Consider the following 16,958-nt stretch of genomic DNA (forward strand, 5'->3'; position numbering starts at 1 on the left):
CATCAAAGACCCAGACTGCAACTCGCTCCTAAATATCCATTTTTGAACCGATTGTTGATTATTTGCCACAAATGTAAGATGAAGGTGCTTTAGAGTGGCACCCTGACCAGGATATCTCCAAATCAGCCATTTTAACTGGCACCGTCCGATGGCTCAAGACTAGTGATTCGTCATTCACAGGTAAATAAATAAGAACCAACAGGTGGATCTGACCACTTCCGGATAGCCACAACCGATTCGTGTAGAGCCCCAAAAGAGACACTTCAAAAACTTCACGTACTGGTACCGTTCGACGACTCAAAATATATGATTTTACATCCACAAGTAAATAGACATCATGCCATGGACCAACAGGTAGATCTGGCCTCATCCGGAAACCTGAAATCAGTTTCGAAAGATATTTTAAAATATCTATTGAGATATGGTAGAGAGCTACTTCGGCGTAATCGCCCATTTTGGGCCTATCGAGCTGAAAATATTACATAAATCCATTGTTTCAGAGTTAACAAGTCAATTATGCGTTTGGTACGATACTTCAGTTCAAAAGCTACCGAACGAAATCAATGAGAGCGCGTGATATGAATGTTTACACCCATTTTTCTCAAAAACAAAAGAAGCGCTCCGACTGAATCAATTTTTATCTTCATTCGATAGGCCGAAATGAATTAATTTGCGTTTCAATGCGTTAGGTCGAGTTTAGAATCCGTAGGCCAAGTTTGGCGTCAAGAAGCAGTGATAGACTTTTGACAATATCTCAACAATTTGTTTCTCTTTATCAAATCTTACGGTACGTACGGAAAGGAAGCCATCAGTTATAATAACATTCCGTTTGGTGCTAAACTACGCTAGATTAAGAAAGACTGAGTACGGGTTGTGCTTAATAGGCCGGGAATGGGGTAGTTAACCCTACATGGGTTTAATTCAAACTAATATTTTGTTGACTTTGAAATTAGTGTTCTGCCTGACAACAACTCAGTAGTACGAGACTTCTCGAACTGTGTCTCAGAGAGCACTACTGGGCAAACTGGAGGGGCTACGTGGACTAAAAGGGACTCAAGCTTTCAAATTAATTAAAACAGAGCGGATCAACTTAAACACTGTATTTCTTCAAATTATCACTATAGCACTATGGTGTGGATTGTGTGGTGTAGTCAATATTCTGGCACATACCTTTGGCATGACGACTTGCTGCGGTTCCAAAACGATTCCGTCAATGGCGGACGATGAAAGGCCAATCCTGTCGGCAAGATCGCGGTACCACCGCTCGCTGAGATTACAATTCAGGCAATGGCGGATGATGCAAGGCTAACCTTATCGGAAAGATGGCGGTACCACTGACTAGTCTATCGGTGACTACAGCGAGATGACGGTCGGACTAGCACGTCTATTTATCACCTCAATACCTAAAATCAATCACTGGAAGCCACTTACATAATTAGCAGACATAGAAAAATACAAAAATCCATTCTGTATAGTAGAACTCAACTCCCTTATTTGATATTGGATAAGAATTATTTAAATTAACCAGTCCAATCCTGCATACAATAGTTGTTTTCCTGCGTTTCACCATCTAGTAACCCTAACTTAGAAGGAACGGTACCATATTGCTCCCGCTATCCTTGAAGTAGTAGGTATGTTCGACTACGATGCGAAAAAAAGGGTGGTGGCCCGGAGACACAGCATCGCAGAAGGGATGAAACATCCTAGCAACCTGACGTCGATTGGCGCATCCTTCCCGTGTCCTTGCACGACTGGCATTTAAAGCTGTGTTAGTGCCACATTGTGTGGATGTTCGGCGCGGAAACACAGATGGAAAATTATTAAAATTATATTACGAACTACGTTCTGCGGGCACAGCAGAGTAGAGGGTGGCAAACAGGGACGAGATTTAATATCACAACACCCGTTTGGTAGCATCCTGTGGATCATGATGTGCCATGTCGGATGAACTTTTAGTCTTCCGCCGGAGCTCGAATCGATTGGATCTATTTGGGAAAGTGCAACTAGGCATTGTGAGTGCATCAACATCATCCGTCAGTGGAAAAGTGCAAGTGATGACCACATTCCCTAGTGATCCGCATCATCATTGGGAGAGTGCTAATGGTGTATGTCAAATCGAATAGATTACTGATTTTCGTTGTGCATGATTTGAGTTTAGAGTGAATCATCAGAGTGTTGACATACCGTGAAATAATTGAAACATGAATTCATTTGTCTATTTGAAAATTTTGGATTAACAACAAAGCATATGGAACCACCCTTCCCGCCGGAGGTATCGCCGTTTACACCGATTTGGGGACAGGAAAATCCCTCGCCGATGGTGCATTATCCTGAACTGATGGCCGCCGGATTTCCGTGTGCAGATTTAGGTAAGGATCAGTAAGCCCCAGTAGGGCGGGGTAGATTGGACATTATTCAAATTACGTTTCGTCTTTTCTATCTACTATCGGTCTTTTCTAATTTCTTCTTCTCTATCTTGGTTATTACGTCCTAACCTACACCTGTTTTCATCTCACAGTTATGAACATTCCGCTATTGTAAATTTTTTGTGACGAATTTGTCACTTGAATAGCTTTTTGTTAAGTAGGTCGTAGATTGTGGTAATGTAAGGGACAGGGTGGCTATAGAGCAATTGTTTTTGCTTAATGAGTAGAAGATCATGGGTTAAAACCCAAGCCTCATTACATTACTGAGTTAATCTATCATCCAGGCCACTATTGTAGAAAATTGTGAATAACAGAAATTGGAGGAACGATTCAGAAAAGTAATAAGTATATTGAGAAGACATTGTTAACTACTTTGGAGGATTTCATTTCATTGTATAGCTTCTTGTGACCGATAATGAACGATCATCGGTCGTAGCTTGTTGTGATGTAAGGGGGTGGCCTTAGAGCGACCGTTTTTGCTTACTGAGCAGAAGATCGTGGGTTAGAACCCAAGCTCCTTTATATTACTGAGTTGCAACTACTGAAATGAATGGTAATCAATGCTCATGCTCATGCATTTTGTTTAATTAAAACTCATACTAACCATTTATGAGATGATTTACTTGGGTATTGAGTATAAACGGGCAGAATTTATTTCAAAATAAAACGGATTAAGGCAAGTTAGTTTTATCGTGGGGAATGTAGAATGAGGGATTTTCGAGTATATATGGTCCTTTATTTGTTTAGAGATGTGTGTTGATGATTATCCATGCAGCAGTAGAGAGGGTAAAAATTTCTTGCATCTCTAAACAAATTTTAACGTAGTTTGTGAACAGTCCCTAATCGAAAACGTGAAGATTATAATTATGCTGCATGGATAATGACTCCGTGTTATTCAATATAAAAAATACCATTGTGTGTAATTGAAATAAAATTAGTTCCATCGAAATCACCTTAAGCAAATCCAAAAAGGTACCGTCTATGAAAAACACCACATTAAAAACAATCCACCAAACAATTCTTGCTAATCCTAATTAGCTACTAAATTCATGTAACTCCTTCCATCACCTTGAACATAATAACTGTTTATGTTTGATATACTAATCACCATGCTTCTCCATATCGGTCATTTCATTAAATTAAGCTTTTCTACCAAAACAAATAGATTTTACTCCCATTTCATCAGTTCTGGATTTTAATTTTATCGATTTGATTGAGCATAGTTCTTGCTGAGTATTAAACATATATAAGAAATTTGTGGGAATAATACTAATGTTTATAAATACAAGAAATTTTTAATATTTTTTTTTATAAAAATAAATCACCAATAACCTTGACACAAATACACAAAAATCAATTCCAGATAGATTGAAACCTGTTTCATCAAAATCGGTTAAGAAATGAAGATATGGGAGCAATATCTATTTTTAGACTGAATTGCTTCGGTACCAACAGTTTAAAAACATTATGTTTTAGCCCCTCGGGGCAATGAGGGGCAAATAGGGACTTATGAAAGAAAAAAAGTAGAAGTTATATGCCGTAGTATTTATAGCATGCGACCTTTTCGAACTTTTTCAGTATGTATGCATTTACAAAAATAACATTGGTGTTTCATTCCACTAAACACATATCATAAACCTTTTTTTCATAGTTCAGTTTATTCCTGCTAAGTTCATAGAATTGAGAATATTAGATTTTTTACTCCCCTTCAAAATAAAACCTGTTGTGCTAAAATTGAATTAAAAATGAATGTGTAACAGGTATTTTAAGTGAGCCTTAAATTGTTGGTTTTTAAACATGCAAATCATCAAAATCAGTTCATCAACGATACAACATGATGTGTTTAGAACAAAATTACAACAACACTAAACGAGACAGAAAGTTTGTGTCAAAATAGAGTTGTAGAACGCTTTAGGTGGCATCTTTTGGTTAGACAAAATAATACATTTTATTGCGTACACAAATTTTAGACATGTTCATATCTAGAATGTAACTGAATGCAGCTTACTAGAAATTGAACGGACACTTTTAAATAGGAAATTTTTAAGCTGTGTAAGGAAGGCAATAGAGAGAGAGAGAAGGATTAGTAATTTCAATTAAAATCCACTACCTTATTTTCTTATCCTTGACAGATACGCGTATTTTGTCTACAATGTGCAGACTTCTTCAGTGTCTTGTACTAATAAGTCGAGTAATAGTACAAGACACTGAAGAAGTCTGCACATTGTAGACAAAATACGCGCATCTGTCTTGAGCTTGAGCTTGAGCTTGATTGACCGCCCACGGTTGCTACTCTGTTACTGCCAGATCAGCTGTAATTACACAGAGAACCAGGCCACTGTAACCGACGATCTTTCAAATCCGAAAACTAAAAACTACGAAAAAGTACTTAGGCCTTCATTAAGTTCCACTTTCACGCGACGTTCAATGACAGGGTCCCATCCAGGATTACATCTGAAAAATCCAAATCTGGCCAACGCCCACCTAAACCTGTTCTAATCCACCTGAAATGACTAACGAATAGAAGACTTTGACTACCCAGCCATGCAATAGTCTCATTCCGTGCCTTATGGCAACTTGATGATTCTATTGCGCTCATCTTTTGGCACCACCCAGGGGAGACTTGGTCCTGTACCCAATGCTTAACTTATCTCCATTCCACTCAGCTACTCGCATTTTCTTGTGATATAGTGGGCGGAATATTATTATATGAGACAATTCAATGCAGACGTCTTTTCAAATTTGGCAGATCGACAGGTAATCGGTGAGTTACCACGATAGTTGCTATTCAACAACTCGACAACGTCCCATCGTCAACGCCTGCTATGAGAATTTCCCATTGCAGACGTCAACGAAATGACGTCATCGAGCTATCGATCAACTACCCTGGTTATCGCCTGGTACCTTATAGCACGATGCTAGGAGGCGAACCGGAAGAATCGATGAGCTACTTCTCCCCCTGTAGACGATATACACGCATCTGTCAAGGATAAACAAATAAGGTAGTGAAATTTAATGGAAATTACTAATCCTTCTCTCTCTCATTATGCTAAGACGCCCACATTCATCAGGATTAAATTTTTTGAGTTAGAGTCAATTTATGGCAAACATATATCAAAACAGAAAGTTCAATATCTCAGTAATTTTTTAGATTTGATCGTTTAATATGCATAGAACAATTGTTTTCATCAAATATTATATTCTATCATCCCTTAAATATTTGCACTAAGAAACCAAACACCCTTTATATGCAAGTGACTGTAAGTTTCACCGAAAATCATTGATTTCTCAATATTGAAAATATTTTACTACCATTTCTAATATAATTCAGATACATTGATGCTTAGTTAAATGACAACAATCGTTGCAAACCTATGACCGTATGTTTGAATGCTATTGATCGTCAGTTAAATAAAGTTGAAATTTATGCAGTAAAATCTACTTTTTTGCTATAAGAATGTCGTTAAAGTGTTCATTGGAGTCTCATGATGCAATACTATCAAGATTTCTCATGATCTTTATCACCGAAAATTTTCTACGTGACAACTAAAAACGCAACCCATAATGATCAATTTTACCCCAGCGATCAATTTGCCCCCAGCACCTCAAAATTGAAATATTTCATACTCACAATGTTGGATGGCGATTTGTTGGAAACCTATTTTGGCTTTAGACATGCAAACTATAAGCTTATCAAAAAAAAAAAAAATAATTCTATTGACTGGCAAAGTTTGATTAGAAATTCGAGCTTAGAACAGGCTCTACAGGCTCTTATATGTTCTATGAAATTGTATACGATATATTATAGACGAAAGTACCGAAAAAGCTAAGGAAAAAATCAAAGTAGTCTAAAACTCCAGCATGGTAATAGGCAAATAAATAATCTCAAAATAGAAATAGAATAGAAAGCCTATAAAAGAGAACAAAATAATAGTAACTTCACAATTTATTTGAACATATGCGATCATTTGAACTGTGAAATAAAAAACGCATACGAATGGTATAACACTCAGGTTGAAGACAACATTAAATCTTCATACTTAGTTTTTTCTACCGGGCTCGTGTGTGCAAATCTCGGCAAAAAAGTAGGGGAAATGGCTCTAATTTTGGGCCTATGGATCTAAGATTGGGCCCATCGCTAAAAATCTGCTATTTAGCAATTGTATCTAGATGAACGCGTCATTGCGACGGTACTAATGGATATTGTTGGTTGTTATTGGAAATTTAGTCGATTACTGAATTTATGTATGTGCCCAAATTAGGGGCATTTAGGCCGACATTACATCCATTTCCCCTATAACTTATTTACCGAGTTTTTTTTCCAGGATATTTACACAAGCTAAGACCGGGATTACAAGTATTTATCATACCTTCTTGAGCCAATGAGAGATATTGTAGTTAATAATGTTACCGTCAACGAAATCTTACATTCTCGAAATACATTGGATGCATCAAAGGGTGCCGGACCAGATGGATTGCAACCAGTAATCTTGAAATCAGTATCGCAGCAGATAGCAAAGCCATTGTTTGACGGTTTAACTCTTCTTTCCAATCCTGTTTTCTTCTGTCAATTTGGAAGGAATCGTTTTTGATTCCAATTTTCGTAAAAAAAAATAGCGTGGAGTTGCTTTATTGCCCTGCATTGCTAACCTATTTGAATCGATAATAAATCAAAATGTTTTCGCACAAATTAAGCATTTAATTACAGGCAAACAGTCTTGTTGAAAGACGACTACTAATCAGTTGAATTTTGTAACATTTTCTCTTTTCTTTTCACTATCCCAAGTAATACATAAAACATCTCTATGAAAAATAATTAGAACGGCTAGTTGTATAAATGTATTATAAGTGATGCAGAAAACCTCATACTTTTTATATGAGGTTTGTAGATATTTTCTTCATACTTCTTAGATTTCAACATTTTCCAAAATAGTTTTCTTTTGCTTTGACTTTAAATGTTATTTAAACGTGCATCTTATTTGTTTAATGCCACTATAAAACTTGTCATATACAAGATTGCTCTTGAAGAGATTCCATACTTTCCAAATTGGCGTGGACATTGACGGCGCCGTCAAGCCGATCTGTCTCTGTCCGCAGTGATTGACAATTTCTTATGAGGTTTTCGGAGGTTTGTTATAATGAATGTTGAAAACACCTTATTGACATCTCATAAATTAATGGAACTGAAAAGGTGCAAGTGGTCTTATAAGGAGTTTTTTTTTCCTCTGTTCGGGACCTAACACCACTGTGACCAGTTGGTCTAGCTAGGTAGTAATAAGTCTACCACGCTAAGGACCAGTGTTCGAATCCCATGCATTTTTTTCCGCTGGTTATTATGATGTTTCCAAAACATGTTATAATACCAGTATTTAGTCTTATAAGCATCGCATATTGCGCTTTTTAGGTTGTATAAATGTATTAAATCATGTATCTTAAAGTATTATTGATTCTTCACGTAAATCATTGAATAGAATTTTCAACTTCTTTATGACAAGCCGTGTTGCTTGGGTACTGACTTCAGTAAGGCGTTTGATAGAGTTGATATCCTTCTTTTGCTATTCAAATTATCTAAGTTAGGTTTTAGTCAACAGTTTATAAAATGGATTCAGTTATACTTGACCGGTAGGACACAAAGAGTTAGATTTTAAGAAGATTTATCGTCAGTAGTTAATGTGAACATCTGGTGTGCCACAAGGTTCCCATCTTGGACCATTACTGTTTATTCGATTTGTTAATGATGTAGAACACATATTGAATATCTTGAATGTCTCAGTATATGCAGACGACATGCAACTTTTTTTTGAAAAATTGATAACATTACATTACATTTCACTTGGTGCATAAAAAGTTTATTAAAGCTTAATGTGAAGAAATGTAATTCCATTTCATTTACTAGAAAGCAAATTTTTAGGCAAGAACATGTAACAATAAGACAAAACAGAGTTGAAATGTGCAATCAAGTTAGAGATTTAGGTGTTATACTAGATTCTAAATTAAGCTTCGTTGAACATTATAATAACATTATCTATAAGGCAAGCAACATGTTAGGGTTTATTAAAAGGTTTAGTTTTCATTTCAATGATCCATTCACAATCAAAACATTATACGTATCATATGTGAGGCCCTCCTTGAGTACTGTAATAAAGTGTGGGCTCCATATCAAGATACTCATAAAAACTGCATTGAATCAGTTCAAAAACAGTTTCTATTATTTGCTCTAAGAAAGTTAGGCTGGACGAGTTTACCCTTACCATATAATGAGTCTCAATTTATGTTGATTAATTTGAATGCGCTTAAAAAGTGAAGGCAGTTCGCACTGATAGCTTTTATAAACGATGTTGTAGCACAAAGAGTGAATGCCACAGAGATTTTAGAATATTTAAATTGTTATGCTCCCACTCATTCCATAAGAAACAGAAATATGTTTTATATTAACAACCAAAGAACAAACTATGCCAGGAACGCGCCATTAAATATTATGATGTCTTATTAAAATGAACATTATGAAAAAATTGATTTGACTATGAACAAAAATGATCTTAAAAAACGTTTCTTTTCGAGGTTAGTCAGAAATTATTTTTTTTCCTTTATTTAGGAGATTTTCAGCTGTAGGCTGGTTCATCTCCGAGACAAATTAAACATTAAAATAGATGTTAAGTGTTTTTTGTAATTAAAACTGGTCTACATTTGATTGACGATAAATAAATAAATTACAGTAGCTGGTAGGCAGAACCGATTTCGACACGATTGGCTACAAAAAATGGAAGCCGGATGAAGTCAAGTTTCGTAGTGGTATTTTGAGCACTCATCAAATATCATAAATCTTATAAAGAGAAAGAGAAAGATTAGTAATTTCCATTTAATTCCACTACCTTATTTGCTTATCCTTTACAGATATGCGTTTTTCGTCTACAATGTGCAGACTTCTTCAGTGTCTTGTACTAATACTCGACTTTAGCATAGACACTGGAGAAGTCTGCACATTGTAGACGAAATACGCGTATCTGTCAAGGATAAGCAAATCAGGTAGTGGAATTAAATGGAAATTACTAATGTTTCTCTCTCTTTATACAGGTATTCCACTAAAACGCCCACATTCATCAGGAAACATAAACCTTTCAAGAAATAGATCCTAGATCCATCAAATTAGTCAAATTGATACCAATTTGATGACAAATGGTTATTTATTGCTTTTTGTGAGCCAACAAGGATATTTCGCTTTAATATTTCCTACTCGGCACATCCCGGGAGGAGTTTCCCGAGAAATTTACCAAAATTTACATCTCCCGATTCCCGAGAAACTGATTTTTTATTCAGAACCCTTACTATACATTCATATTCAATAAAATTAGACCACGTCACTCGGGAAATTATATAAACCTAAAGGATATACATGAAAAAAAACCGGGTTTTGAAACGTATTTTATTTTTCATTGATAGGTATTATGCTTATTGTAAGATCATTGTTTCAGTCTAGCTTTCTTACTACAGGCCATTGCTCGAACTTTTATTCGTACACGGCCCATCATCTATTGCAAATTCCATTTCCGCTTGAAATCCTTCAGGTCAATTGCAGTTCCACCCTTTTTCTTCAGTATATGCTTCACAATTGACCAGTATTCCTCAATTGGTCTTACTTCCGGAGTATTGGCCGGATTCATCTCCTTGGACACCACTGTGACGCCATTTTCGCTGTATCAACTGCGGTTGATATTGCAAGCTCTGATATCGCAGCTGCAAATATCAAGCTAACAAAATTCACCAGCTGCTAATCTCACCAAACTGTGGTGATATTGAGATTTATGATTTTTGCTTTATACCCGAACACAACCGAAACTTCCATAACGGCGGGCAGCAGTCTCTTTGCGTCTGCCATCGGTGAAGAGAAAAAAGACAGCATTATTTTACTTTCTCTTTCCAAGAAAACGAGGTGCAACGGAATCATTTTTGCGTCGATTCAACTCTCAGCTTCAACTTTACACGTTGTTAATAGTTTTGCAATATCAAAGGAGCTTGTAAAATCAATATCAAGCATGAGAGCGGAAAAATATCAATGACTATACCATCACTGATCCTGACAACCAATGCCAACTGTGATTCAATATACTCTTAGCTTCAGTGAAATTTTGAGAAAAAAAAATACTCAAAAAATGCCTTATTGGCAGTGTTTTTAATGTGTCCGGATTTATTCGTGTTCAACCTTTATCAGCTCATATGTGAAATTTTATTAACTACAACTTTACTGAAGACAACTGATTGATTTAAATTCAAGATAATTAGTTGTTAATTGATTTCGAAGCGGATAACTTTCTGATATGATTAATCAACTCAAGAACAACATGTGAAAAGGGCATACAAGCTTTTTGTAAACAAACCTTCTTATGCCCTTTTCTCGCCACCCATATGACACCAACGCAAACCTTTAACATCACCGGGTAAGGGAAATTTTCCCCTTCCCGATGATATTGCTGGTTTGCGTGGGCGACCCTCGGTTGGCGAGAAAAGGGCCTACAAATGTTTGTTTACAAAAAGCTTGTATGCGCTTTTCACATGTGGCTCTTGAACTGCTCACAGCACTTATAACACAGTAGCCTGCATTTTTTGCCTTGTTCTTCGCGATAAGCACACCAATGTTGTCTGTCGAGCAGTTGATGGAGCATGTCAGAAGAATATCATCTTCCAAATTATTTAATAACTAAATATCCTGACGTTGAATCCAAATGCAGTCTTCAAAAAATAAAAAAAAATAAATTGCAGCTCATCAGATAGCATAATTTTCCGTAGATAATTACAGCGAAAGATGATGAGAACAAAAAGTTCAGTTTTCCTATAGTAATTCCCGTATGCAGTATGAGGTCGCATTGCAATAAGCTCATATTTTGGGAGGATTAACTTGACCTGATTTGATTATGGAGAAAAATGGATATTTTGAACCACTCAAGTATACAGAGTCACCTTGTCAGGGTGTCCGAATATAATCCTTGTTGCACGCATGGTGTTGAAATTATCTTTTATTGACAACTTAAAAATGAATAGACATGGTTTATTATAGCAATATTCATAGAAGCAAACAGTCTTATTTGTTCATTTCAAATGGCCACCCCGTGCTGAGATACACGCCTTCAAACGTTTCGGGACGCTATCCACGATGGCCGCAAGTTCTTCTTCAGATATTTCTTCCAAACCTTTAGAAGAGATGCTTTCAAATGTTCCAGTGATTTAAGCGGGGATTTACAGGCCCTTGACTCCAAGATAGTCCACACCGAATAGGATTCAAATCCGGTGAGTTGGAACGCCATTCCTCTTTCGACAAAAACCTCGGAAAAAGGGGTTCGCAGAGACTAATAGTATTTTTTGCCCCATGAGCCGGCGCTCAGTCTTGCTGAAAAATCCAATCGTGCTTGTCAAACTGCTGTGATGCCTAGGGATCTACTGAGTCAGTCAAGAGCTTCTGATACATTGCTTAGTTCACTTTTACCTCTTTGTTTATGAAGATCAAGATTGCCGGTGTGAGTTATTGCATCCCAAACCATGACGGAAGCCAGATGATGACTCCTTGAAATACTTTCTTGATTTTTAGAAGTAACAGGAAGCAACTGCCGGTCATTCTGGTGGTGTGATGCTGCTCGATAGTTAATTTTTTTCATCGGTAAACAGCACTGACTGATGGCGGCCCTCGGATAACCGGTTCAGAAGAACCTTAACTTTTCTGAACCGATTTGTTTTCATGGTATCATTCAAGTAGTGGTTTTTGCATAGTTTGTATGAGTTAAGCTTCAAGTCAGCATGAACTATGGCAGCAGCGGAAGATTTCGACATTTCCAGTGATTTCGCCAACTTTCGGATGAAAATTGTTGAATTTCCGGTGCGTTTTTTTCCTCTCCAGACGCGGTCCTCTAGCGTTCCAAGCTCTTGGAATCATTTCATTGAGACACTCACAGTAGATTTTGCCATATTCAACGTCTTTACAATCTCTGACACTGTTTCCTTGATGAAAGTTCAACATCAGCTCCGTGCAAACTATTCGGCTTCATTTTACAATAATTTGAAATCACAACTCAACAAACAATTCAGAGTCACAAATAAGCATATATGTATATTGAATAAATGCTTTATAACAGTGTACAATGCTGAATAGAAGAGGATGTCGAACTATGTGCTGAAAAAAGCTCATTAAGATCGCCCTCCCCATGGACATGGAGGTTGACGGTACTGAAGCAAAGGGTTATGTTTAATTTCTTTATATTTGCAACGATGATGATTTCCTATAGTGACACATATCAGCTTCTTAATGCTTCAGTATACCTCAAACGATTAATTCTTGGTTGTTAATAGAACTTCCTTGATGCAATCGGCTGCTTCATGCAGACTGAGCAATTCTGATTATAGTATCAGATTTGTTCTGTATACAGAGGAATTGGGAGGGTTTATTAGAAACATCTCACCAATAAAGTAATGATCTTCTAGTAAATTTTGCATATCATTTTATTAATATTTTATTTTATTTAAGCATATTATTTGTGTTACAGTCAATTTGCATTAGCATATGATACAAGAGATTTAATATTACTTGCTCGTTTTTGCGCAAAATAATCAATATTTATTTTACTTGTAATTACCTTTGAAAGTTTTTTTTCAAGTTTTTTTTTTGTGATCTGAAAATTTACCCAGTTTGGTTAGAAGTTTCGAAGCTAACGCATGTCCACTGGCTTAATAGAAAGATAGGCAGAAAAAGTGTATCATGAAGAATGGTTGCATGCAGGGTTGCTTCCACTCACTTGCTATAGATGAGTGATTTTCGGAGTTTTGAATTCGTTAGATGTTGTAATGTAGAGTTGTGTTGTTGGATGCGGGAGGAGATTGGAGGGCGGGTGTTTGACGCATAGAGCCGTCAATTTCGCTTTCAGAGTGTCACAGTCAGCGGTTTTATGATTCGTGAGCGCTCGCGATTCGTAGAATCGTTGATTGTGACTGCAAGTGGATTTGACGGGTTTTGTGTGTCGGACGCTTGCTTTTTGGCCTCTTCTTGTGTCTAACATGTGCAGAGTATCATTATAACGTCTAATGGTTTTGAGATTCCTGGTGGCGTGAAATATATTTGTGAGAATATCTTTTTGAGATTTTAGCAATCACGTTTTGTTTGTAGTTTATATTTTATTTATTTCATGTAATTATCGTAAATAATAGTTATTCAAAGCGCTGTGGATTATAAGATGCTCGATGACCCTCGAGGGATCGATTTTGCTTACTGAGCAGAAAATCATGGATTTAACCCCAAGCTCTTCCAAAGCATAATAAATCACCACCATCATTTGTATATTTGATATTGAACATTAACCTCGGAAACTATTTGCATATCAAGCGAAAATGTAGTCCTGTATTGTCGCGAAGCGTTATGGTTCTGAGATGCTCGATGACCCTGGAGGGAGCGTTTTTGTTTACTGAGCAGAAAATCATGGGTTTAATCCCAAGCTCTCCATCATGACTCTTAAAATTCATGATCACTAAACAAAATGAATATGTTCTTTCGATAGCCGGCTATCGAGAGATTAAATAAACAACAAATAAACAATACATACTTTTGGTTGCATCGCCAACTTGAGGTGAATCCTAACCGAATACTCTACCCAACCCTCCAACTCCGTAGCACTTATGAGGGTGTGAGGTGGCCTCTCGTTAAGTAAGTACTACATCAACATTTCCTTCCCTACCCCTAAATATGGTAAAGATGGGCGTGGCCGGGAATAGCGACAGTCATGCTTCTGTTACTCTTGTTTAGATTGGAACCAATGTTTACTCCTCAGCATTATTCCTGAAAGTAGTCTAACTGAGAATTTCAGAAGAGACGTGAGTGTCGCTAGTATCCAATCTACGAAGTATATCATAACAACGCTAACGCTAACGCTAACGCTAACGCTAACGCTAACGCTAACGCTAACGCTAACGCTAACGCTAAAAAAGCTCATTGAGATCGATAGATGCGCCTTTATTCCGCTGTTTGCTCTGATTTGATTAATATACTTATTAAAAGCTATACAAACGATGACTGTCTTCCTGATTCAACACTAGAAGTTTGATCTAATAACATACTGAATAAGTGTAATTTGCACATACATTGACGCTGTAATTCGACTGTTTTCAATTGATTTAATAACATGCTCTATTATACGTCTAATAATTGTTTTCTAGCTCCATTATTAGATTCCATTGCATTGTTTAACAATATTGCTGAATATAGGTGAATAAAGTCAGCATAATAGCTTTTATACCACTATGCGTCAATGTTTTAATTGCATGCTTTGTAAATGCTTTACAAACGGCGTATTCATTCATTATTTCACAACACTGTTTCAGACTAACAACAAAACAAAATTGGTAGCATAGTGGTTACCGTTTCCGCTTTCCAAGTAGAGGGTCGTGAGTTCAATCCCAACCTCTCAACCCTTTTTTATTTATTGTATACGCCTAATTAATTTAGAGTTAGAGTTACGGCTGGGAGTGCTGATAGGTATTCAGATTCAAGTCTGTATTGCTTATTTAGCTGCCCATATGATGTATTCTAGGATAGATCAGATGTCAAGGCAAGCGGCTGGTGATCGGAAGGTCATGGTTCGAATCCCATCTAACTACATGTGTGTATGTATGTATGTAATAAATTTTCTAGTATCTGTGTGGTTGGTGCGTGCTTCGACAGAAATAATGATACAACAATCACTAAATGAGAAACAGCCCTGCTCTGTGCCGTTCTTATTTTCGGATTAATTATCCCGTAGTTGAATAATTTTTCAATAAAAGTATAATAGTCTTTAATTAAACATTATTTCACATGAGAATCAAGCGTCTTTATTCGCCTTTATACCATCGTTGTTTAAGGAAGTAATGATGTCTAATAATCGCTGAATAATCAAAAATTTGATCGAATAAGCTCTGTTACAACTCTTGCAAGTCGAATAAAAGCTTCTTGACATACATACTTAGAAATACCTAATCTAACCGTACACGTGACGGAATCCATTTTCGACATAAAGGTTGATAAGTAAACAAACATGTCATGTAAAATTAAGTACTCTGAGACTTAAAAGTTCCAACGTACGTTTGATTGAACTGAATTTCGCGTCTTTGATGACTCAATTTTATGTCAAAATTGACGCTCGTATATGACAGTCTCAGGGCACCTAAATTTACATTAATTTTTCTAAGTGTGTACCTTACTCAACACCAAATATGGTTGAATAAATTCTCCAGATTTTTGTGAACAAAGCCTGAACAGAAGTTATTATATAAAATAGTACAAGGTATTATTAAGCATGCAGTTGAATAAAATCGTCAAGAAGTCGTTTCTTCAATAGGCAATTGTTTGTTGGGAACTTTACCAAACTTACTGCGTATAAAGACAATAGGTCAAGATATTATACCATACAGGTATGCTTAGTTTAATCCGTTTGGTTGTATAGAAGCATGCTGTCAAATTCTGTACGGATAATTTGCAGACACCCTGTATACGTTGTGTCCGCAGGCCTTGGATACAACGTATACTTCATCAATTTAACATAGCATTTGTAATGCAAAATTAGACGAGTTCATGTTCCCACGGATACAACGGTGTTAGTCAGGTAAGACAGTATAAGAAATGAAATACTCTAAATGTTTATAAAATACATCAAATTTATTAATGCAGATTTTAATAACAGAATCGATGTAGGTTAAATTTTGAAATTATAAGAGCAATTTTCGATTAACTTTTGAATATGTCCTTTGTCAATTAAACAATCGATTAGCTTGATTTACTTTCTGCCACGACCAGTGCGGTATTTTCGCAATAATGATATTGAAAATCCACCGCTCAGTTCGCGGTAGAAAACGAATCAAGTTAATCAAGTTTTTCTATCGCCAAATGGACATAAGACCTATTCTAAAAGGGCTCCAGAATTATGTTTACAATTTGTTAATCATGAGCATCATGCATTCTGCTTAAAGACAGACTGTTTTCTTTAAACTTGCAGCCATTTGGCCCCGCCAGCAGGTGGGCAGTTTCGTGAGCCAGCGACTATCACCTCGAGGTGCCCAGCCTTCTTCCAGTCACTCATCCTCAAAGAAAACACGCCGTCGGGTAGCATCGATGGCACAACGACGGGCTGCCAACATTCGCGAGCGACGGAGAATGTTCAACTTGAACGAAGCATTCGACAAGTTGCGAAGAAAGGTATATCTCTACTGTTAACCACTTTTACAACCGGAGTAAATTCTCATAAATTGTTTGTAATTCAAGGTTCCAACATTTGCCTACGAGAAGCGCCTTTCGCGCATCGAAACCCTACGTTTGGCAATTACCTACATTGGTTTCATGTCGGAGTTGCTGAATGGGACACCTACGCATGACGGCCGCTCGCCAGAATTGTATCCGAATCTTGTTCACCCGCACCACGCCAATCATATTCATCCCCCGTTTCATCAGAGGGAATACATTTCACCCTACGCCACCCATACTGGTTGATGGTTTGGCTGTTCATCCACTTACGACGATAATGTAGT

General features: G+C 36.9%; 1 protein-coding gene across 1 annotated transcript; it reads left to right on the top strand.

Moving 5' to 3' along the window:
* The first annotated feature begins 1,975 nt into the window (after window positions 1-1,975).
* Window positions 1,976-16,929, top strand: LOC135708698 (protein Fer3-like). Its single transcript, XM_065230803.1, has 4 exons — window positions 1,976-2,105; window positions 2,246-2,369; window positions 16,430-16,629; window positions 16,696-16,929. Exons 1-4 carry the CDS (start codon window positions 2,055-2,057, stop codon window positions 16,918-16,920), a joined length of 600 nt encoding a protein of 199 aa, XP_065086875.1. The 5' UTR covers window positions 1,976-2,054; the 3' UTR covers window positions 16,921-16,929.
* Window positions 16,930-16,958: the final 29 nt, after the last annotated feature.

This window comes from Ochlerotatus camptorhynchus, unplaced genomic scaffold (assembly GCF_037179485.1).
Source record: "Ochlerotatus camptorhynchus isolate MF236.1 unplaced genomic scaffold, CSIRO-AGI_Acam_v1.1 ptg000332l, whole genome shotgun sequence".
Taxonomy (NCBI): domain Eukaryota; kingdom Metazoa; phylum Arthropoda; class Insecta; order Diptera; family Culicidae; genus Ochlerotatus; species Ochlerotatus camptorhynchus.